Source organism: Protopterus annectens, chromosome 9.part0 (genome assembly GCF_019279795.1).
Source record: "Protopterus annectens isolate FY-2018-M chromosome 9.part0, PAN1.0, whole genome shotgun sequence".
Classification (NCBI taxonomy): domain Eukaryota; kingdom Metazoa; phylum Chordata; order Ceratodontiformes; family Protopteridae; genus Protopterus; species Protopterus annectens.
This window is the reverse complement of record NC_056743.1, coordinates 1909773025-1909798728: the sequence shown is the minus strand read 5'-3', so window position 1 is coordinate 1909798728 and position 25704 is coordinate 1909773025. Positions and strand designations below refer to the sequence as shown.

General features: G+C 41.3%; 1 protein-coding gene across 1 annotated transcript in view; it reads right to left on the bottom strand.

The window, feature by feature from the left end:
• The window catches only part of VAV1 (vav guanine nucleotide exchange factor 1), a gene marked incomplete at its 3' end in the record, with an annotated part of 1650237 nt that overhangs the window by 243469 nt on the left and 1381064 nt on the right, over positions 1-25704 (bottom strand). The window contains 1 exon segment of the mRNA XM_044084720.1: positions 13967-14103. Coding sequence (XP_043940655.1) covers positions 13967-14103 — 137 coding nt within the window.

The window sequence follows — 25704 nt, the reverse complement described above, 5'->3', positions numbered from 1 at the left end:
TTGGTTTCCAGCTGCAGAAAGAACAGAAAACATATCTATATTTACTTATCTTTAAGCTTTGATATCTAATTCAGAGCCCATATATATTTTATATTTGCTTTGATTACAGACAACATTTCATCTATATAATTATCTCTTTCTCAGAATTATGCAATTCTACATTATTTTAAGTTTATGGTATTATAAAATGTGTGCTGCTATACTGGAGAAGTTGGTTTTAGTAGTTGAATCAAGACAGAAACTGTTTTAGATATATGTCATATATCAGAGTTAACATGAAAACAGATAGTTTTCCTATTAAATGTTTTATTTTTGTTTTTTTATAACCAGATGGGTATGCTCATCTGTGGGTCTTTCATCCATGTTCCAGGCCAAATAGCACAATGAAAATGCAATGTCACCAGACATTTGGATACAGACTCTGTGATTCAGAAACAATTTCTGTGTAAAGGTTAGTAACTTTGTGCTTCACGAGGCCACACACAGGAAGGAGGTGATTTAGAGATATGATGAGCTGGAATGGGGAAACAAGAGAAAATTTGTAGCTGCGTAGTAAGGAAATGGTGGTATAATAACATGGTGATGAACAAGGTTATTAAAATGAGGGCACCTGACAATGCAAATGAGAATAAACAACATAGCTAAGACTTAATGCTGCAAAACTCCTAGTTTAAATGAATACACATATATTACCCCATTCTAAAAAACACAGCAGCTAAAGTTGCTAAATTTTAATATTAGCTAGCTCAGTACACTTCCTAGCCTTTTACAAGGCACATATTTAAGCCTACTTCCACACATTATATTTTGGTATTTTTAAATATTTTAACCTTAGAATAAGTCTTTGAATATTTTTTTTTACTTATTCACACAATTGTCTCCATTTTTTAATGTGAATTATATGAACCAAGTTGTTTTTGTATGAATTTTAAGTACAATGATTTTTTTGATATTTTAAAACTATTTAACTTTGTATATTTCTTTAACTTCTACTACTTAATTGATTGTGATTGATGACTGATCATTTGATAACTTATTTTAATATTTAATGGAGTTTTTAAGTTGTAAGTAACAGTTCTGAAGAAGTCCCAAGATTTGACATGAAAGTGCTAAACCGTATTTATGCTTTCGTTTTTTAATATAAGTGATTTTTGAACTAAGTCTGGAGTTTGTAGCATTATATACAAAGTTTTTAAGATACTGCTACATGTTGGTAAACCTTCAACTTCCTTACTTGTCTGCACACTTTTTGAAATCACCAGTTAGTATTGCTAGGCTGACCTCATTACTAAATAATGTTCTACATGTGCGTTTGAGACTGTCACTACTATTTAAGCCACCCAAGTGTTACTACGTGAGTCTCATTGTGTTATTTGGTGTTGTATTGGCTGCAGAGTTACACGCTGGTTCCCTGTTATTATATGTGTGTGTGTGTGTGTGTGCGTGTGTGTGTGTGTGTGTGTGTGTGTGTGTGTGTGTGTATATATATATATATATATATATATATATATATATATATATATATATATATCAGCACAGCTATCTGGAATTTTGTAAGTATGCGACATTTGTGAGTATTAACATGATTTATACAAGATGCTTGTGTTACAAATGTATTAAAATTGTATTTCATATGTATATCAAACTTCTGGTACAGAAGTGTGTGTGTTGAAAAAGCTTTTACAAAGTGCTGTTTGAATTGTAACCACAGTGTCCTCTATTGGAATAGAACAGAAATGTGCACTCACTATTGTAACTGTTTAAATGTATATATTTTAATAGTGGAAACTGGAATACAGGAAGTTAACTTCAGAAAAATAACTGAAATTAAACTACTTTATGTCTACACACCATAAAACATGGTATATTTCACTTTCAATGCAGCAAGGAGACACCGTTTCTAAAACTAGGCAGCTTTCTGTATTCCCTTCAGAGTGAACTAACTATTAGTTTTGAAAACATGAAGGAATGCAACTGCTTCATGACTTCTAGCGTGTGCCAAAGGTCTGAAGTCTATGCAATTTCATAGGTAGATGGCAAATACTGCCAAACTTCCAGCAGTGGGGGTTTCATCTGGGATAGAGTCAGATGACAAGAAATTATGTCATTCTGCAAGCTATCCCATCAGTAATATTTGAGATATTAATTTGAGAACTCTCTGAGAGAGACAGTGCATTATGTATTCTGCTATCTTGGACCTGACAAGAAGATCCATTCACCACATCTGCTTGCTCTGATGAAGTAAGTTACTAGGGAACAGTATAATTCTCTTAGATAAAGTCAGGAGTATAGCAAAGCTTAGTTTAGATATTTTTCTTTATTTATTTGAGACTGTCGTGCAATGATGTTTTAAATATTTCCTGTGGTTTTGAACTCTGATGTCACTGTGATTATATACTGTGTATTTTCTTGTTTTTTATTATTTATCATTAAATATATTTAAATCATTCATTCTTTCATTGTGGCTGTTCTGTCTAGAGATATTTAAGTTTTGAGAGTACTTACATATTTATTTGGTGACACTGTGTGGGCCACTCCTAACAGCCTTGCTCTTGGTCAAACTACCATTTGTATTAATATTAATATTGCACAGTAAGATTGGGCATCCTTTGTTAAGGGCCTTAAAGTAGCTGATAAGGAGTTGGCTGGTGGCAGTGATAACTACCTTATAGTCTGGGCAAAAGGGGGCATAGCTAGTAAACCTGTGCCAGCCTTTCCCAGGTGTGTGTGTGTGTGTGTGTGTGTGTGTGTGTGTGTGTGTGTGTGTGTGTGTGTGTGTGTGTGTGTGTGTGTGTAAATCAAACCTTAAAGAGTGTGTGTGTCAGCTACTTGGGCAGGGACACGAAGCACTGGTTGGACAGAGAGGGTGCTGGAGGTCTTGGCTTGGCCACTGAGCTGAGATCTCAACCCTATAGCTGTGTCAGTGGGGAGTCATATTATGGATCTGGAGAAAGAGGGAGAAACCAGCCCAGGACTGACTGTGGTCTCTGTGTGTTTTTAAGGGAAATTGCACTTGATGCAGAGAGCTGCATCTGGAAATACTGTGTGTGTACCTGCTATCCTACCAATGTATGTCCCTCCACTGTTGCCAGTGGTGAGGACTTAGGGTCCTTGATTACTGGTCCAGTGGTAGGTTGTCACACATATATACATATACTGCTTGTTTAAAGGGAAAATCCAGCTTTGCACAGTGCCCATTTTCACTGGAGGCCTAGGGAACACGACTCCAGTGTACAAACACCAATAATCTTCATGTCTGTCCTTACTCCTACTCTTACCTTTCCCTTGTCTAGCAGGGGGAGTTATAGTTGATGGTATTTCCTAAGGGAAGGTTGAGTGGGAGAGAGAGGGGTAAAGTTGAAGCTGAATTTATCAGTCAGTAGGTTTGCCATATCTTCTGGCTCAGTACAGGTGGCTACATTCACAATGAACTCTGCACACAATTATGCATTGCCTTTGAGGTTGTGGACATAACTAAATAATGTGTTGTGGTTATCTTTGGCCTGGGAGGCCACATTTACATCAAATTTGGCTTTGGTAGACTTTGCATGTCCCCTGCGTTGTTTGTTTAATTTGATAAGAGCACATTTATCCTGCTGCGTGCTGCACCTCCATAGCTGTCCTTCTTCTGCTATACAGCCTATTGATGTTGTGATTCTACCAGATGGCTTGCTTTTTGAGTTAGTTCTTTCTATACTTTTTCCAGGTGAATACAAGTGCCTCAGTGCAACTATTAACATGCTTGCATAAAGTTTCTATGAACAATTCTGCACAGGCAGCAGTGTTCTCAGGGTTTATCGGGTCTTGAAATTTTGTCAGGTTATCATTTAATAGTAGGAAGTTGGTGAGTAGTTCCTGAATATTCCAAGGTCCGCTGGGGTCCAAGTTTTATTTTTACTTCAAAGGGGACCATTTTGTGGTCTGACCTTACCAGAGATGACATTACAGTAGGAGGTGTGCAGCACTCTCCATATTAATGAGGACCAGATCCAGTATGATTGCACTCCTGGTTGGTTTATTGACAATCTGGTCCAGGGCATTTGTATTTATAAAACCCAGAACTCTTGGTGCCTGTACATTTGGTGTCATATATATTCCCAGTTAATAGGGTAGTAATTAAAATCACCCCCTATTGAGTTGGATGTTGAGTGTTTCCAATAAGTTTAATACATGGTATAGTTTTCCTGGGTCACAGAGGGGGACATATAGCTTGCAAGGAAGTGGTATTGGATTTTGCCTATGGTGATTTGAATGTAAAGAAGCTCAAGTGCATTGTCTTGTTGAGCAGCCTTGAGGTATATTTATTTTTGATGTTAATCGAGACGCCTCCACCTTTAGTTTTTTTATGTAAATCGAGACACCTCCACCTTCGAGACACCTCCACCTTTAGTCTCAGTCTGTGAAGTAGCTGGTCTAAATGTGTGGAAGGCATTATAACCTTGCACTGTTAGTGTGTTCTCCGCGGCTTTACACCACGTCGCAGTGACTGCACAGACATCAGTATTCTCTAGGGAGTCGAGTTTTTCGTTTGGACTCCTAGCGTTGAGCAGTAATTCCTTTAGATTTTCTTGGTTTTGATTTGCTGTATCGGAAGGACTTTCACCTTGGCATTGTGTAGAAAGGCACTAAAGGGAACAACGATGTTTAAGCTAATATTCGAAAGCCTAGAGGGGAGAGGGGCAGACCATCACTGGCACGGCAGTGTGGTCTGTTCACCATCGCTTTCCATGCTGACAAGGGGCAGACCATCACCAGCACGGCAGTGTGGTCTGTTGACCATCGCTTTCCATGCTGACAAGGGGCAGACCATCACTGGCACAGCAGTGTGGTCTGCTGACCACCGCTTTCCATGCTGACAAGGGGCAGACCATCCCTGGCATGGCAGTGTGGTCTGTTGACCACCGCTTTCCATGCTGACAAGGGGCAGACCATCACCGGCAAGGGAGTGTGGTCTGTTGACCATCACTTTCCATGCTGACAAGGGGCAGACCATCACTGGCATGGCAGTGTGGTCTGTTGACCATCGCTTTCCATGCTGACAAGGGGCTGACCATCACTGGCAAGGCAGTGTGGTCTGCTGACCATCGCTTTCCATGCTGACAAGAGGCAGACCATCACTGGCACGGCAGTGTGGTCTGTTGACCATCGTTTTCCATGCTGACAAGGGGCAGACCATCCCTGGCACGGCAGTGTGGTCTGTTGACCACCGCTTTCCATGCTGACAAGAGGCAGACCATCACCGGCAAGGCAGTGTGGTCTGTTGACCATCGCTTTCCATGCTGACAAGGGGCAGACCATCACTGGCATGTCAGTGTGGTCTGTTGACCATCGCTTTCCATGCTGACAAGGGGCACACCATCCCTGGCATGGCAGTGTGGTCTGTTGACAACCGCTTTCCATGCTGACAAGGGGCAGACCATCACTGGCACAGCAGTGTGGTCTGTTGACCATCGCTTTCCATGCTGACAAGGGGCAGACCATCACTGGCACAGCAGTGTGGTCTGTTGACCATCGCTTTCCATGCTGACAAGGGGCTGACCATCACTGGCACAGCAGTGTGGTCTGTTGACCATCGCTTTCCATGCTGACAAGGGGCAGACCATCACTGGCACAGCAGTGTGGTCTGTTGACCATCGCTTTCCATGCTGACAAGGGGCAGACCATCCCTGGCATGGCAGTGTGGTCTGTTGACCATCGCTTTCCATGCTGACAAGGGGCAGACCATCACTGGCAAGGCAGTGTGGTCTGCTGACCATCACTTTCCATGCTGACAAGAAGCAGACCATCACTGGCATGGCAGTGTGGTCTGTTGACCATCGCTTTCCATGCTGACAAGGGGCAGACCATCACTGGCAAGGCAGTGTGGTCTGTTGACCATCGCTTTCCATGCTGACAAGGGGCAGACCATCACTGGCAAGGCAGTGTGGTCTGTTGACCATCGCTTTCCATGCTGACAAGGGGCAGACCATCACTGGCAAGGCAGTGTGGTCTGCTGACCATCACTTTCCATGCTGACAAGAGGCAGACCATCACTGGCAAGGCAGTGTGGTCTGCTGACCATCGCTTTCCATGCTGACAAGAGGCAGACCATCACTGGCATGGCAGTGTGGTCTGTTGACCATCGCTTTCCATGCTGACAAGGGGCAGACCATCACTGGCAAGGCAGTGTGGTCTGTTGACCATCGCTTTCCATGCTTACAAGGGGCAGACCATCACTGGCAAGGCAGTGTGGTCTGCTGACCATCGCTTTCCATGCTGACAAGGGGCAGCCCATCCCTGGCACGGCAGTGTGGTCTGTTGACCATCGCTTTCCATGCTGACAATGGGCAGACCATCCCTGGCACGGCAGTGTGGTCTGTTGACCGTCGCTTTCCATGCTGACAAGGGGAAGACCATCACTGGCAAGGCAGTGTGGCCTGTTGACCGTCGCTTTCCATGCTGACAAGGGGCAGACCATCACTGGCAAGGCAGTGTGGTCTGCTGACCATCGCTTTCCATGCTGACAAGAGGCAGACCATCACTGGCAAGGCAGTGTGGTCTGCTGACCATCGCTTTCCATGCTGACAAGGGGCAGACCATCACTGGCACAGCAGTGTGGTCTGTTGACCATCGCTTTCCATGCTGACAAGGGGCAGACCATCCCTGGCATGGCAGTGGGGTCTGTTGACCATCGCTTTCCATGCTGACAAGGGGCAGACCATCACTGGCAAGGCAGTGTGGTCTGCTGACCATCACTTTCCATGCTGACAAGAGGCAGACCATCACTGGCATGGCAGTGTGGTCTGTTGACCATCGCTTTCCATGCTGACAAGGGGCAGACCATCACTGGCAAGGCAGTGTGGTCTGTTGACCATCGCTTTCCATGCTGACAAGGGGCAGACCATCACTGGCAAGGCAGTGTGGTCTGCTGACCATCGCTTTCCATGCTGACAAGAGGCAGACCATCACTGGCAAGGCAGTGTGGTCTGCTGACCATCGCTTTCCATGCTGACAAGAGGCAGACCATCACTGGCAAGGCAGTGTGGTCTGCTGACCATCGCTTTCCATGCTGACAAGGGGCAGACCATCCCTGGCATGGCAGTGTGGTCTGTTGACCATCGCTTTCCATGCTGACAAGGGGCAGACCATCCCTGGCACGGCAGTGTGGTCTGTTGACCATCGCTTTCCATGCTGACAAGGGGCAGACCATAACTGGCAAGGCAGTGTGGTCTGTTGACCATCGCTTTCCATGCTGACAAGGGGCAGACCATCACTGGCAAGGCAGTGTGGTCTGCTGACCATCGCTTTCCATGCTGACAAGGGGCAGACCATCCCTGGCACGGCAGTATGGTCTATTGACCATCGCTTTCCATGCTGACAAGGGGCAGACCATCCCTGGCACGGCAGTGTGGTCTGTTGACCATCGCTTTCCATGCTGACAAGAGGCAGACCATCACTGGCAAGGCAGTGTGGTCTGTTGACCGTCACTTTCCATGCTGACAAGGGGCAGACCATCACTGGCAAGGCAGTGTGGTCTGTTGACCATCGCTTTCCATGCTGACAAGGGGCAGACCATCACTGGAATGGCAGTGTGGTCTGTTGACCATCGCTTTCCATGCTGACAAGGGGCAGACCATCACTGGCATGGCAGTGTGGTCTGCTGACCATCGCTTTCCATGCTGACAAGGGGCAGACCATCACTGGCAAGGCAGTGTGGTCTGTTGACCATCGCTTTCCATGCTGACAAATATTGCACTCCCTTAGAATGACACCAGAAACTAAGACGATTATTAAAGTCAGCCATCTTTTGTTCATATTGTGACATCATCCTTGGAGAAGGTAAACTGCTGCTCAATGCTAGGCTCATACCAGCCTGAGACATGAATTCTGAGAACTCCATGATGTCTCTCTTCATATAGTCTATGGAAGTACATTTCAGGTCATTTACGCCCACATGGACTATGAGTGAGTCGTACTTGTACTTGTAGTCCAGTGACCTGAGTTCATGCATAATGTGGTGGATCGCGGCCGCAGCTAAGCAACTGACTGTGACTTTCTCCTTACTCAGCCTGGTGAGAGGGACATCACTGAGTCACAAGACAGCATCTCCAATGACCAGAATGCTGGACTGTGTGGTGTCTTGCCTTCTGGACTTAGAAGTAGAGGCTCCATGAGCTGTAGCTGTTATGCATTGATGTGAGTGTTGTTTTGAAAGAGTGCATTCGGGGATGCTGACGGTATTTGTTATGTGTACTTCATCTAGGAGGTCTTTGGGGTTTAGGAAGGTTACATTTGCCTCAGCAAATGCAGGTCTGTATGCTGCTTTGAATTTTGCATGATGTGTGCAGTGTGTGTAGTACTGACAACCTTATTGGCATTAGGAGTGTATTTATGTGAGAGCTTTGCTTCTAGTGACAGTGTGTAAATACAACTCTCACATATCATATCAGTTTGTTTGAGAGTTAACTGGTTGTGAGTAAGCATAAGGCAATTCAATTCCTACATTGCCTTAAGATGCCCACATCCACCAGGCTGGTAATGAAGATAGTGGGAAGGTCCATATCCATGGCAACAGACCTTTTTTATTGATTAGACAGTTGGAATGAGACTATAAAAGTAATTTCAGGAGTATCCAGTTTGCAACTCTGAGAGCAGTGCTTGTCACTGCAAACTAGCTGTCCTGTGTGCAACTATGTATTGTTTAAATTTCAGTTGTGGTTTTAAAGGAAAAATAAATGTCATCTTAAGGTGTCTGTGGCTATACAGAACACTGCCAAATGCTTGAGGAGAAACTAATAAACAGAGCCTGATAATTTATGGAGGAAATATTTAGGCAGATATTCTGAAGTTAGAAGTAAGTCAAGCAATATTTACTGAAAAGAAAGAATTAGCTTGTGTAGGGTGGTGAAAAGAGGGGAGTCACCTGAATGGCTACTGCCTGGTTACTACTAGTGTTGGTCTCACCACAGCTTCATTCTGCTGGGATACAATGCTCCTTTGCTTTTTCTCTCATCAGAAGCAAAACATTAGCACCAGTCCCAAGATAAAAAGCAGGCAACAGGCTGTTTGGTGATCCACAATCTTGTCCCAGAAAATGTAAGGATCTGTAGGCTTGTATCCTTGAATAGCAACCAGACCAATCAGGAAGGTCAAGCACAGACACTTATTTTTCATACAGAAACAGTCAGGAATCGATGTACTCTGCTCCTTCTCTTACCAGGAGTACAATATGAGCACAGATTCCAAGCTGTCACCTATGAAGCAGATATTAGGCTTTCTGGTGATCAGCAGTCTCCAGGAAATAATGTCCCTGTGCTCATTCTTTCACCAGGAGAAAACAGAAGCACTAATCCCAAGATGACTAGAGGCAGAATGTGGGCTCTCCAATAACTGGTAGTCTTGCAATATATGTTTAAAGGTAAGATGAAAACAAAATGGGTTAATATCCTAAATATTGCAGCATGCCCTAATCAGCTAGATATGAAAGGGGATAACTTAAGTTTTAGCTACTTAATTTTAAAACAGGAAGATAGCTTGAAAGAGGGTGGGCGCTATGTGTTCTGCTTCTGTGGAATAGAGTGAGATTGTCAATAAATTTAAATAGCTGAAAGGTAGTGATTTCACAAAATGATAATTTTGTGCTTGCTCACAATAGCCAATGAAAGATGAGAGGAAAGGAGATATGTGGTCAAATTAACATAAGGGACAGGCAGCTAGAATGACATTTGAGTTTAAAAGCACAACACTAGGGCAGGAGGATGGGGAAAACGTAATTTCTGTGTGACTCACAAGAAACACAGCTTTGGACCCTTTCCTAGCTTAAATATGCAACTGAAACCAGAATACAAGTAAAACACAGTGTAAAAAAAAATAAAGCCACAATATATAAAATAGAAGAAGGCAATTAAACAATGCAAAATACAGGAAAGCAAAAACAAACCAGTTTGTCCCTCACAGCAATCTATCTCAGATTCTAGATGACCTTTTGCACTAAATCTTGAAACAATTTATTTTACCCCTTAAATAGAAGCTTTAGTTCCTAGCTCTATCTTCAGTTCACAGGTAATTATCCTTAATCGACCTGTTCTAATTTTTGTTTGACTCACAAGACACACAGCTGTGGCCTCTTTCCTAGTTTAAATATGCAGTTAAAATCAGTATACAAGCAAAAGACAGTGTAAAGAAAATAAATCACAATACACAAGTAAAGCAAAATAAAATACAGGAAAGCAAAAACACACTAATCATTCCCTCACAGCAAGTTATGAAAGAGTCTGGGTGAGTTTTTTCAGTGAGTCAACATATAAGCTTTATTAATACTTTAAAAAAAAACTCTAAATAATTGTTGACATCATGGTACATTTCTAACATATTTTGTACATATTCCACAATGTACATAATCATAAGGTCTGCCTCCTTAGCTTTCATATAACATCTTCTGATATTTCCAATAACACCATTTAGTAACATTCTTTCTTACTGCTGAAGTTATAAAATGAAACCCTAGACACAGAAGCCCACGATGTACTGCACAGATTGCACAAAGTGACACAGTGACTCAAACACTGACACTGCTACAGCAATCTCCCTGGAAAACGCTGCATTTAAATGTGTCAGCCATGGTTAATGCGAGCTTGCAATCTGTACTTCCTGAGTCTTTTCCCTGGATCAGATGAGAACAGTAGAGTGCTTCAAAGATGAGCTCTGCCATGTTATTTGGAAACTAAAATATTAAAACTTTACACCCTCTTTTGATGGTATGCATTCACTGATATTTATGGCTAGATGAAGGCTATTAATGCCACAGTATGCAAGCAGTGTGAAACTCTGTGTATGTGTGTGTGTGTGTGTGTGTGTGTGTGCGTGTGTGCGCGTGTGTGCATGTGTGTGCGCATGTGTGCGTGTGTGTCTGTATGTCTGTGTGTGTGCGTGTGTGTGTGTGTGTGTGTCTGTGTGTGTGTGTGTGTGTGTGTGTGTCTGTATGTTTGTGTGTGTGTATGTGTGTGTGTGTGTGTGTGTGTGTGTGTATGTCTGATCTGTGTGTCTGTGTATGTGTGTGTGTGTGTGTGTGTGTGTGTGTGTGTGTGTGTGTGTGTGTGTGCACGCGCGCGTGTGTGTGTGTGTCTGTAGATCTGTGTGTTTGTGTGTGTCTGCATGTGCGTGTGTGTGTGTCTGTGTATGTCTGTGTGTGTGCGTGTGTGTGCGTGCATGTGTGTGTGTCTGTGTGTCTGTGTGTCTGTGTGTGTGCGTGTGTGTGTGTGTGTGTGTGTGTGTGTGTGTGTGTGTGTGTGTGTGTGTGTGTGTGTGTGTGTGTGTGTGTGTGTGTGTTATGCATAGGTGCATACTTGGAACTGCCTCAGTGTATTTATGAGTCTATTCCTAGGTATGCCTGTGTGTCATCATGTAAATATAGGTGCCTGTGAAACACTGTTACTTCTGACTGACTGTGTTTAATTATGAGTTTAATCCAGTCACAAGCTAACAAACCGTTATTGAGCTTTTGCTCCATGCAGCTCTTGTCTCTGAATCACTTTCTGCCATATTATAGGTACTAGAGCTCACCATTAAAGCCACAGTTGCACAATAGCAATCATTCTCTGATATCCACCCTTGGTTTCAAAGGTTCATTTAAAATTGTCCTTATATTTGCATCACATATATTTTTAAACATGTGAACAGTTGGATGCAACACAAGAGTATATAAACTCTGATTTTTAACTGCATTTTGTTCGATATCAGAAAACCCTGCTTCCACCGAAATGTATGAGTCTTTATTATGTAGTTTTCAAGACTTAACAATCAGAATGAATTTAGATGATACATTCTTTATCTTAAAACCTGAAATATAATACTTGTGTTCTGTGTGAGCGTGGAACATTTAAGACTGTAATCATTCTGATTTGTTCAAAAATATCTCAAGTCATTATTGGCATCTACTTCTAACTTGCCAGCTCCATTGCTGTCTCACCATTGACCCTGAAACTAGAAGTCCTATCTCCTTTCTCCAGTTTGGCCATGTCCAGTGCTGAAATCCTTATTTTCTCTCTCATCCAATTGAGAGGATAATTTTCTTTGAGTTTCCAAGAATTTATAGAAAAGGTTCATCTTCAGGTCCATTCTGATGGCCAGAATGATCAGTACCCTCACGCTATGTCAGCCAGGGCTTCTATTTTCCTTGGTGAATATCCATTTAAACTGTTTCTACACTTTCTCCAGTTTACATTTATTTTCATTCTGTAGTGAATTCATACTTTTCTTCTGCTCTATTTTCTTCTTATGTTCCAAAACACCCTGGTCTAACAAGACTTTGAGCAGAAAAAATTGTGCTAACTCTGTTTTAGCAACCAACAGTTGTACCTCACCTTTATAGTATGAAATATGTTCATGAATCTAATGGACTAACAGATTTTGAAGCTGAATTAGTGGATTTTGCTAAACACTTCCCACATCTCTATGAAGTTTCACTTATTAATGCTGATAACTGAAGGGAACTTAAAATCCTCACGCACTTCGTACTCCATCAGACCCAATACACCTTCCAAGACACACATTGTTCCAGACTAGACGTATGAACTTAAAAATATATATATATTTTTATAATTAGAGTAGAACGCTTGCTCAAAAAGGTGGCGATATACATAGCAGGTGTTCACAGGTATAATGAATGACAATTTCCTTTCCATCACAACTCTCTCTCTCTTTCTCTCTCTGCATTGAACTCCAGTATACAAGAGTAAATCTATAACTAGTGTCAAACAAGCTCATCACTTGGATAAATGCTGGTGGTCCTCTAGAAGCAAATGCTGTAGAATTAGGAATTGTTAATACTATTATTGGTAAAGTAGATTCCACCATCTTTCTGGGCAGGTAATCTAATCTTTTTCCACCATCGAGACTGTTGCAATTCTTTAGAACCTCAACTGGATGTTAATACTTTAATTTAAGAATTGAAAAATATACTTTTAATTTCAGTAGTCTAGTGTGGAACAATATCTGTCTTGAAAAGTGTACTGAATTAAAGAAAAAGCTTTGTTGCCAAAAGGCTTTGTAATACAGTGAAATCATGGAACAGTGAGAGGAAGGATGTTTCTCTCTGCTACCGGTTACATGTTTCTCTCTGCTACTGGTTACATGTTTCTCTCTGCTTCTGGTTACATGTGTCTCTCTGCTACTGGTTACATGTGTCTCTCTGCTGCTGGTTACATGTTTCTCTCTGCTACTGGTTACATGTGTCTCTCTGCTACTGGTTACATGTGTCTCTCTGCTACTGGTTACATGTGTCTCTCTGCTACTGGTTACATGTTTCTCTCTGCTACTGGTTACATGTTTCTCTCTGCTACTGGTTACATGTTTCTCTCTGCTACTGGTTACATGTTTCTCTCTGCTACTGGTTACATGTGTCTCTCTGCTAGTTACATGTGTCTCTCTGCTACTGGTTACATGTGTCTCTCTGCTACTGGTTACATGTGTCTCTCTGCTACTGGTTACATGTTTCTCTCTGCTACTGGTTACATGTTTCTCTCTGCTACTGGTTACATGTTTCTCTCTGTTGGTGGTTACATGTTTCTCTCTGCTACTGGTTACACTTAGTTCACAGTGTTACACATGCATTATTACTGTTCCATAATTATTCTGTGCAAATAAAATGCTGGCTCGAGTTTCTCAGAACCAGTATAACATATATTACTTTAAACAATTATTCTGCTCAATAAAATAAATTGAAAAAAGGTTCAGAAACTCCATATATTATATGGCAAAATAAACTTCTCTTCAAATGTTTCTTTCAGTGCTACACATTGTCAGGAAACACAGATGAAATATTTTGTTTTCATATATTATTTTGACATGACACGACTGTTGTGTAATATACCTCTGAAATAATTTTGAATTAAAAAATAGGTTCAGATTTTAATTTTTTATAGCTTCAAAATGTTAAGTGGTCTAAAACAAAAAATATATTTTCATGCAGTCAATAAATAAAAATTACCTCCCACCAATTCTGGTCAGCATCTGCTTTTTTTAGCTCAATAATGTCTCCCACACTTAGGCGGATTGCTACTCCAAAGGCTGCAGGTGGCGGTGGCAAGCCGTTGTACTCTTGGCAAACCTCCATTCTGGGCAAGGCTAGAACATGAGAGAGAGAGAGAGAGAGAGAGAGAGAGAGAAATAAATCTAGAAAAATGTTATCCACCATAGTCATGTTTCCTGATAATAGAAATTATCTGAAATCCTCATTGTAACTTTCAGAATTCAGTGGTATAGTTTTCCAGTTATCTTTTAAAATGAGCTCTATAACATCTGTTGTTTCACATGACACAAACATGTAAACATTTACAGGAACCTATCAGCCACAGCAAATAGTTATCTGAATGCATGTGATAAAATGAAAAAAATGTTCTGAACACAAAAAAGCACACAGTTTGACAAGTACAAAATAGAATAAGTGCCATATGAAAGTATGGATATGTATCCAGAGCTGACACAGACTTGTCTAATGCCAGGTGCTGTCTCCAACTCTGGTGCCCACACCCAAAAAGGTCCATTCTCCCTGTCATTCCAAGCCGGGTCCATTTTGCTCCTTGCCAATTTATGTCCCTCTCACTAATCTTTAACTTGAGAAGCAAAAAAAATATATATATTCCCAACTATCAGGTTCTCCTCACCTAAGCCAGATCCATATATATTCCCAACTATCTGGTTCTCCTCACCTAAGCCAGATCCATTCTTCTGTCTGGTCTCCTCCTGTATCACCAACCCTCCTCTCTGTCTTTTGTGAAGTAAATTGTAGCAAATCATGCTTGCTACAAATAAAATAAGCAGCTCAATACAGCTATTTTATTAATTTATTTGCTTTGGATTACTGAGAAAGTCCATCTGGGAACCGGAATGCCCATTTTCAGCTAATGCAGCAACAGCATTGAGGATTTTACTGGCATTCATTTATGAATATTGGTACTGCAATAGATCACAGACAAGAACTGTTGGTGCTGCACTAGATCACACACAACTGTTGGTGCTACCCTAGATCACAAACAACTGTTGGTGCTGCCCTAGATCACACACAACTGTTGGTGCTACCCTAGATCACACGCAACAACTGCTGGTGCTGCCCTAGATCACACACAACTGTTGGTGCTATCCTAGATCACACACAACAACTGTTGGTGCTGCACTAGATCACATACAATAACTGATGGTGCTACCCTAGATCACACGCAACAACTGCTGGTTGCTGGTGCTGCCCTATATCACACACAACAACTATTGGTGCTGCACTCGATCACACACAACTGTTGGTGCTACTCTAGATCACACACAACAACTGTTGGTGCTGCACTAGATCACATACAATAACTGCTGGTGCTACTCTAGATCACACGCAACAACTGCTGGTTGCTGGTGCTGCCCTAGATCAAACACAACAACTGTTGGTGCTGCACTAGATCACACACAACTGTTGGTGCTACCCTAGATCACACACAACAACTGTGGGTGCTACCCTAGATCACACACAACTGTTGGTGCAACCCTAGATCACACACAACAACTGTTGGTGCTGCACTAGATCACACACAACTGTTGGTGTTGCACTAGATCACACACAACAACTGTTGGTGCTACCCTAGATCACACACAACTGTTGGTGCTACCCTAGATCACACGCAACAACTGTTGGTGCTACCCTAGATCACACACAACTGTTGGTGCTAGATCACACACAACTGTTGGTGCTGCACTAGATCACACACGCAACTGTTGGTGCTACCCTAGATCACACACAACAACTGTTGGTGCTGCCCTAGATCACACACAACTGTTGGTGCTGCACTAGATCACACACAACTGTTGGTGCTACCCTAGATCACACACAACAACTGTTGGTGCTACCCTAGATCACATGCAACTGTTGGTGCTAGATCACACATAACTGTTGGTGCTGCACTAGATAACACACAACAACTGTTGGTGCTACCCTAGATCACACACAACAACTGTTGGTGCTACCATAGATCACACACAACAACTGTTGGTGCTACCCTAGATCACACACAACAGCTGCTGGTGCTGCCCTAGATCACACACAACTGTTGTGTTGCACTAGATCACACACAACTGTTGCTGCTACCCTAAATCACACACATCTGTTGGTGATGCCCAAGATCACACACAACAACTGTTGGTGCTGCACTAGATCACACACAACTGTTGGTGCTGCCCTAGATGACACACAACAACTGTTGGTGCTACCCTAGATCACACACAACAACTGTTGGTGCTGCCCTAGATCACACACAACAACTGTTGGTGCTACCCTAGATCACACACAACTGTTGGTGCTGCACTAGATCACGCACAACTGTTGGTGCTACCCTGGATCACACACAACAACTGTTGGTGCTACCCTGGATCACACACAACTGGTGCTACCCTAGATCACACACAACAGTTGGTGCTGCACTAGACCCACACAAGAATGCCGGTGCTGCACAGGACCAGATACAATGAATTCTGGTACCACAACAGACCATGCACCATGACTGCCTGTACTGCACAAGACCACACACTGAGCACTGAAGTGCTTCAGGAAATAAAGTATTAACATTCAGAAACTGAATGCCAGTACAAAGGACTGTGACCACTGACAGCTTGTGCTTGAGGCGACTATCCCCATCATCCCACCTTAGCTAGATGTCTATGTATGTCACACAGGTTTAAAGAAAATGTAATCTTCCTGATGTTAACCTGGGAATTAATATGTAGATAATTCAGATGTGTATAAATATATCACAAAAAGTTAGAAGGAATGGTTTCTTTTAACAAAACCTGGCCTGGGATGTATAAACAATCATTAAATGTGGCAAATTCAGAGACACCAGCAATGTAATCACACATGAGTCAAAAGATAGTTCTCAAACGGATGTCTCCAAAAACATAAAACACTACATATAATAATGTGAAACAAGTGGGCAAAATGTGGAACACTTAAGAACTTCAAATAAGTAACTCATAGCATGGTTAAAATGTATTAGTTTCTACTCATAGTTGTTTGATGAATTAATATGTTTCGATATTGTTTGCCCTAGATAGTTATGAAAACCTTCTTAAGAATGAATGCCTGACAGCCTGTTTTAGTGTGGGCCATGCAATTTTTAAGATTCAGAATGAGAAATGCTCCTCATAATGAAGCAGAGTTGAGAAGTCTGCACCACAGTAATGCAGTAATGCAGCATGCAGTAATGCAGTAATGCAGTGATGCAGTAATGCAGCACATGCATCAATGCAGTAATGCAGTAATGCAGTAATGCAGCACATGCTAATGAGTGCATAACGACATGTAAAGTGTCTCTCCATGGAAATGAGCTACATGGCATATGCAAACGACAAATCCCAAAATGGCAGACCAATGGGACAATGTATAAAAGGTGAACTGTGTTGCAGTGTGTATTCGTGTTTTACATTGAGAATCACAGTGCACATGAAGTGATGATGTTTGGCGTGACAACAACTATAGCTTAGTAGCATGTATTCATGGCCACCCTCAAAGCCATTCCTTATGGTGTTGTTTGTTGTGGCCATCCAGGTCAAATGAAAAGACACGGACATCACCTCAAATACCATCACCTGAGCAAACAGCCAACTGTGGACTATTTCTTTGTGGGCAGGGAATTGTAGGGGATCTTGGCAAAGTGTGTTGCCCACAAGTGTGGAATCAAGTGGAATGCATTGTATACCTCTTGTTGAGCACACTCATGAGTGTGTAGGTATAACCATTGTATACCCACTGTCGAACACACTCCTGAGTGTGTAGGTACAACCATTGTATACCCACTGTCGAACACACTCTGTGTAGGTACAACCATTTTATACCCACTGTCGAGCACACTCATGAGTGTGTAAATATAACCATTGTATACCCACTGCCAAGCACACTCATGAGTGTGTAAATATAACCACTGTATACCTCTTGTTGAGCACACTCATGAGTGTGTAGGTATAACCATTGTATACCCACTGTCGTACACACTCATGTGTGTATAGTTATAACCATTGTATACCCACTGTCGAACACACTCCTGAGTGTGTAGGTACAACCATTTTATACCCACTGTCGAGCACACTCATGAGTGTGTAAATATAACCATTGTATACCCACTGTTGAGTACACTCATGAGTGTGTAGATATAACAATTGTATACCCACTGTCGAGCACACTCATGAGTGTGTAAATATAACCATTGTATACCCACTGCCAAGCACACTCATGAGTGTGTAAATATAACCATTGTATACCTCTTGTTGAGCACACTCATGAGTGTGTAGATATAACAATTGTATACCCACTGTCGAGCACACTCATGAGTGTGTAGATATAACAATTGTATACCCACTGTTGAGTACACTCATGAGTGTGTAGATATAACAATTGTATACCCACTGTTGAGTACACTCATGAGTGTGTAGATATAACAATTGTATACCCACTGTTGAGCACACTAATGAGTGTGTAGATATAACAATTGTATACCCACTGTTGAGTACACTCATGAGTGTGTAGATATAACAATTGTATACCCACTGTTGAGTACACTCATGAGTGTGTAGATATAACAATTGTATACCCACTGTTGAGCACACTAATGAGTGTGTAGATATACCATATTGGCTAGGGAGACCTTTCAGAGACTTGGTGAGAACACATTAGGAACACTGTAGACATCAGCCTCATGAATTCTGAACTAGTTCTTCATTACTTTGCAAAATGTGGAAGAGCATATCGGTTTCCCTAGGAATCCAGAGGAAAGAAACACCAACAATGGGGCATTTTATGATGCTGCTGGTTTACCTGTGGTCTTGAGATCCATGAGATGCAACAACAGGAAGGGTTTTCAATCCCTTAACTATCGGGTGGTCTGTAATGCACAGAGCATTATTTATAATGTATTCATGTCCCACCTATGTCTGTTTAATAATTCTCATATCTGTCAGACATCCAGTCTATACCAAAGGCAGAGTCATGTGAGCTGAACAAAGTAGCCACACACTGTGAGAGGTTGTGGAGAATCAGAAATCACATCCTGCTGAGGGGGGTCAAGCTGCCATGACATGATTGTTGTTAGTGTCTAGTGTGTCAGGACTTGACATAGTTCATAGCTAGGACAGAGTGGAACTATGAGACCATGAATGTCCACCCTCGCAGGATGTACAATGTGCTGATCCCGATAAATATCATTGTCCACCAAGTGACGGTTGACCATCAGTGGGAGTGTCAGTCAGGATGCCTACATGTGACAGGGAAGGGGGTAGAACTAAGTCAACACAAACACATTATTATATTCGGTGTCTTCACCCTTAACTTCTTTATAACAGACAGCTATGGTATCTTAGCATTTCTTACTGACATGAAACTACTGCAACTCATTTTCAACCCAGCCAGACCAGAGCAGACATACTTAGAATACATATCACCACTCACTACAAGACAACATTCCATCCTGCAGTCATCACCACTCTCTGCCTCTCTACCACCTTCAGTGACCCTGACCTCCCCTACCACTTTCAGTGACCCCGACAGCCCCTACCATGTTTAGTGACCCCAACCACCCCTACCATCTTTAGTGACCCCAACCTCACCTACCACCTTCAGTGACCCTGACCTCCCCCAAACACTTTCAGTGACCCCAACCTCCCCATGCCGCTTTCAGTGGCCACGACCTCCCCTACCACTTTCAGTGACCCTGACCTCCCTTTACCACCTTCAGTGACCCTGACCTATTAGTTTTCATATTCAAAATCAAAACATCAAATAACCCAGTAAATTGATCTCTTTCAGATCCAACACCTCCCCAAAACTTGATAGGATTCACCACCTTTCCAGTACTAACTGGTCCACTGTACTGGCTACTGCTGATACCAACTGCAATCTGCTTCTTCTCTCAGTCCAAAACACTCACTTCCCTGTAATTACAAGACAGTTTAACCACAACAATTCTGACTGGCTCTCCAAGGAGCTGAACTTCCTAATGCAGCACTGAGATGATTTATTTATTTAATATTTGTTGACCAGGAAAGTCCGACTGCCACATAGCCTATTTTCAGCAGAGACCCAGGGAAAAACACTCCAGATGCATGTCTTTGTAATGTAGGAGGAAACCAGAGTACCCAGAGGAAACCCACATGAATGCAGGGAGGACATGCAGACTCTACACAGAAGGTACCCCAGCTGAGAATCAAACTGGAGAACCTCTTGCTGTGAGGCAACAACATTAACTGCTGCATCACTGCTTGAAAAAACTGGAAAATAGACCCTTGAAATATTAATATAGAGCACTATATCTCCTTGAGGAAGATCACCAAACAAGCATAATGCCACTTGCCTCAAAGCAAAACAAACATCTCTCTGACAATCTCTTAAATAATTCTAGAATGAGGTTAATAATCTCCCTGGGAAATAAAGTTCACTGGTATGCATTCCTTGTTCAAATGGTAACCTTTCACCATTGGACTTTATACAACAATTTCATTATTTCCCATCCACTCACTCCCTTTCTTTACACTTCAATAATCAGATATGCGGACCTCCAAATATCTTTCCCCACCTACTTTGCAAAAATTACTACAAAACATATCATCCCTTTACCTGAATAAATTCTACTGGACACTCTATCTAGGCCTGATAATTTATGCCATTATTTTTTCTATAGCTGCACACATTACATAGTCACTGCTGTAAAATACATTTATAATTTTAGTCTCACCATTAACACCATACTGGCAATTTGGAAATCATCATTTGTAAGACCTATCCCCAAAGAGTCCAAACCAACTTCAATCAACCACTTCCAACCCATCTCCATTTTTCCATGTATGGGCAAAATGCTAGAAAAACTAATTCGCAGCCAACTCACCACATACCTGTAAAATACCACCTTCTCTCCAACAAACAACATGGCTTCTGTGCTGCAAGGAGTATATTGATAGCTCTCTGGACTTTATAGGTTCATAGGAGATTACTAGGCTAATGGCACTAGAGCCTTTACAAGCCTAGCCATACTATACCTGTGTTCTCTGATTGATTTTGGTTAAATAGTTGTTATTCACATAGTAAGCCTAAGATCAGCACTGACTACCTCTGTCTATGAGGGACATAGGTATCATCCCTGGACCTTTAAATGATGAGATACACACTAACATGGAGAAAGGTAGGCTAACTGGTGTCATCTTCATAGAGCCAACCTGAGCTTCCAATGTAGTTGACCAGTCAGTTTTGCTAACCACGTCTGTATTACATAATCGAACTTTTAAAAGTTTGAATGTCATATGGTCGACACCATATGATTGAACTTTTAAAAGTTTGAAAATATAATAAAAAAAAAAATAAACCACAGAAAAAACAATCTGAATGGCTTAAGCAGGGAGGCAAACCCCCCTGCACCCCCCCACCCCCCTGCTCTTTTAATATGCCAACTCTGAGATCACACTACAGAGCAGAAAGGGAAATCTTCCCATTCCACAATGTACAGAGATCTCAGGTGAAACGTTCAAAAAAAAAATTTTGATCATATGGTGTCGACCATATGACGTTCGAACTTTCAAAAATTCGACAATGTGATATAAATCCTGCTAACCCACCTTCTAGACATTAGCATTGATTCAAAGACTTCCTAACAGATCTTTCAGTGCTAAAGGGACAATCCCAGTGTTTAAAACTAGGGTCCGAGTTAAGCTGACAGAAGTCATGCCCACTTTGACATGTCACTTTCATTCCCTCCAACAGTGTCATTTTACTTTAAAATATTCTGTAAATGCACAGTTCCAGTCTTGTTTCAACTCCCAGGATAAACTAATCTTTGAATTTGTGTTCCTCTATGACTTACATTGGATTGGGGAACTATGTCCCAGCTCCTGGCTCATATTTAAAGTAAAGAAAGCTGTGCCAGGGAAAAGTGACATCAATGTACACTCATTTTTACATTTTGCATCCTCATGCTTCTACAGGTGTACAAGGAGCCCATTCATAAAAAATAATACATTTGTCTAGTAGTATTCAAAAATCAGCACATATCAAACTATAAGCTGAAAAAGGAACAGAAGAATGTGTCTACTAATGCCCCAACCTTCTGTCACACACTTACTTACTACGGAATTACTAGCAGGCCAGAAAGTCACTACACCAGGCTAGTATTCAAAAATCCGAACACAGTAAAACATGAAATGAAAGAGAAATATGGTTTCCACTACTGTTTGCCTGACTCAGATGCTTTCTATAGATAGAAGCCATGTCATAAAATTGTGTTGTAGATGGCTAGAATTCACAATCACCACAAAATAAAATATGAAATGAAAGAAATAAAAAAATTTAGTTTACTAATGTTTTAAAAGCCTTGCATTACTGATGTTTTTTGTAGAGTAGCAGCAGTCAGGTCAGAAAATGCCTGAAAGGCTACTTTTCTCAATGGGTAAAATGCGCAGATTAAACTAATGAATGGCTCACAAGGAGAGCTGTTGTCAGTACAACTGCAATTTGAGATGGAATCTGGATAGCACTTTTGAAACCTCCTTCAGGCACCCTTTCCTCATCCCCTGTAGTCAAAGGTGAGAACGCTTACAAAGGCAAACCTGAAATGTAAACAAAGACTGAATCAAAACAAAAAACCCTGGGACTGTCCCTTTAAGATCGGCAACTCTGTATCACACACACACACACACACACACACACACACACACACACACACACACACACACACACACACACACACACATATATATATATATATATATATATATACACACACACACACACACACACACACACACACACACACACACACACACACACACACACACATACAAATATATATATATATATATATATATATATATATATATATATATTTATATATATTTATATATGTATATATATATATATATATATATATATATATATATAGATATATATATATATATATATATATTTATATATATATATATATATATATATATACACACACACACACACACACACACACACACACACACACACACACACACACACACACACACACACACACACACACACACTCACTTGTGACCCACAGGGGTACCGATCCTTTGCCCGTTTATTATTTTCCTTCTACATAAAGAAACTAACCCTTGACTTTTCCAAACTACAACCCCTGCTGCATGCAGATTTATTTATTTTTATTTATTTATTTTACATTTGTTGACTGGGATAGTCTGACTGGATATATGTCCATTTTCAGCGGAGGCCTGGGGAGAAAAGCTCCAAGATAATAATACACATTGGACATTTAGTAAATGCTAGTTTCAAGCATGCCATACAAAATCAACTTTGCACTGACCTGCTGCAGCTACATAACTGACTCATCCCTGACAAACTACTCCTTAACCCGCAAGGAAACAAATGTATGCTATTTGGTACCAAAAAGGGACTTACAAGAGGCCTTTTCCAGCTTAATATCAGAAACCATGACAACAATACAACAGAAATAACCCCCTCATTTAATTTCCTAGGGATATAGCTTGGCCAATCCCACAACTTTATAAATTCTTAGGTTAATATTAGGTTGTTGATCAGATGGGTCAATTAAAGCCTAGCCATAACAACCCAATTAGAATTTACCAAGACATTAATTAATCAGTTCCCCTGGAATGAATTGCATTATATTTAGCTTTAACCCCTTTCCATAAGGGCTTGAGAAGTCATGTGAGAGGTATACTTATGATTGCCTATCCAGTTATCCAAATTGTGCTTAGAGGGGGTAAGAGAATTATTCTGCTTTACATTCAAGGGGAGTCTGTTCAATCAAAGAGAGACTTTTTGTGATAGACATCTATCTCACCCACAGTTCATGTTTGGACATTTAGATTTTCTTGAACAGATGTTTAGGGTGTTATTAGTTTTGTGGATGTTGAAGTGGTTTCATAACACAGGATCTTTTGAGGCTCTGGGTGCTATTCAGAGGTCACCTCTCAGAAGTGGATAGAAAATAGAAAAGACATAGAAAAGAGAGAGAGAGAGAGAGAGAGAGAGAGAGCACCTTGAGGCAGCCATGGTAGCCCAAAGAGGACATGCCCTTAAATGAGTTAGTAAGGAAGCACTGTGGTCTATTAGGTTGGGTCATATGCCTGTACAAGTGCATAAAAATGGGTCATTATACTTTATTATTGGCCTGGTAAAGAAGGAGTAGTGAAGATGATGGAGTCATTGGATTTAGAAGATATGGCCCCTGCTGATTAGTCTGGCTATATAGGTTCATAGGTTTATACTACAATAATGAACACATGAACACCAGGGTCTTTATATGTCTGGTCATGCAACCAAACCCAGTTGTGTCCTAGAGCACCTTGGACACCTACATGGTGGGGTATGTTTGTAAGGAGGTAGCTAAGGGTTACATGGGGAGTATGTCAGTTGTGGATTAATTTAAGTGCTGTTGACCTCTGTCCATCAGAGACATAGGGTACCTTGTGTCTAGGAAGTAAACATCTTAACCATAAACTAACACTGTACCCCAAAAAATACTAAGGTGTGTTGGCAGAGATTCAAGCAATGGCCTCCCACATGACAGGTGAGAATTCTACCACTGAACCACCAACACTCATTGAAAGTTCAGATTTGTATACCTGTATTTAAAGTTCATAGCTTTATTGTAAGTATTATTTTTATTTTATTTTATTTTATTTATTTCACATTTGTTAACCGGGAAGGTCCAACTGGATATATGTCCATTTTAAGCGGAGGCCCAGGGAGAAAAGCTCCATACAGTAGAAATATGATAGACAACAAAATACACTGGGAAATCCAATAGAGAAATACAATCCAGAGAAATTCTTCATAATTACATAATGAAAGCAGAATAATAATTACATAATTACATATTGAAACCATTCCATTATAAGAGTAATTCAGGTTGTACAATGTATTTGTAGGTCATTTTTGAAGTTCTTAGCTCAAGAATCAAGAGGTGCGTATATAATTGTGTTACATCTTATACATCTTAGATTTCATATAATCACATGGCAGTAGAGTAATATAGTTAGAATTAGAGACACAGTTATAAAGTGTGGGGAGTTAATCAGGAGTAGAGCAAGGACAGAGCCATCGTGACGTGAAGTATTGAGCAAGGTATTTTTTAAATTGGGTTGGAGAGGGTTGTAAGGTTAGTTCTGTAGGGAGAGAGTTCAAGACTTTACCAACTGAGTTCATAAACAGAGCTTCCCCAGCTGAGTTGTTTGCTTTGAAGGTGTAGGTTAACATTTTGTTAGAGGATCAGAGAGTTTTAAGGTTTTGGTAGGGGGTGATGAGTGTATTACGATCGGGTGTCCATTTGTGCTGATACAGAATCTTGTGGACGATTATTAGTTGGTTGGTTATTAGAAGGTTAGGTAGTTCAAGCCAGCTTAGTAGTTTGAGATTTTGGCAATGATGGGTCCTGTAGGCAGAGGCAGTGGAAAATCTGGCAATGTGATTATAACAGGTTGTGAGTTTGTTCAGGGAGGTTTTATTCAGGTTGGTGAATGGGGGGAGGCATAGAGAAGGTGGATAGAAGATGAGAGCGAGCAAGGACAGTTCGGGCAAGGGGAGTTAAGAAAGGTCTGATTCTATGTAGAGAGCTAAGTTTTTTATTTACTGTTTTGATGGTGTGGTCGATATGCAGATCAAACTTTAGGTTGTTGTTGACTACGACTCCTAGTCGTTTGGTT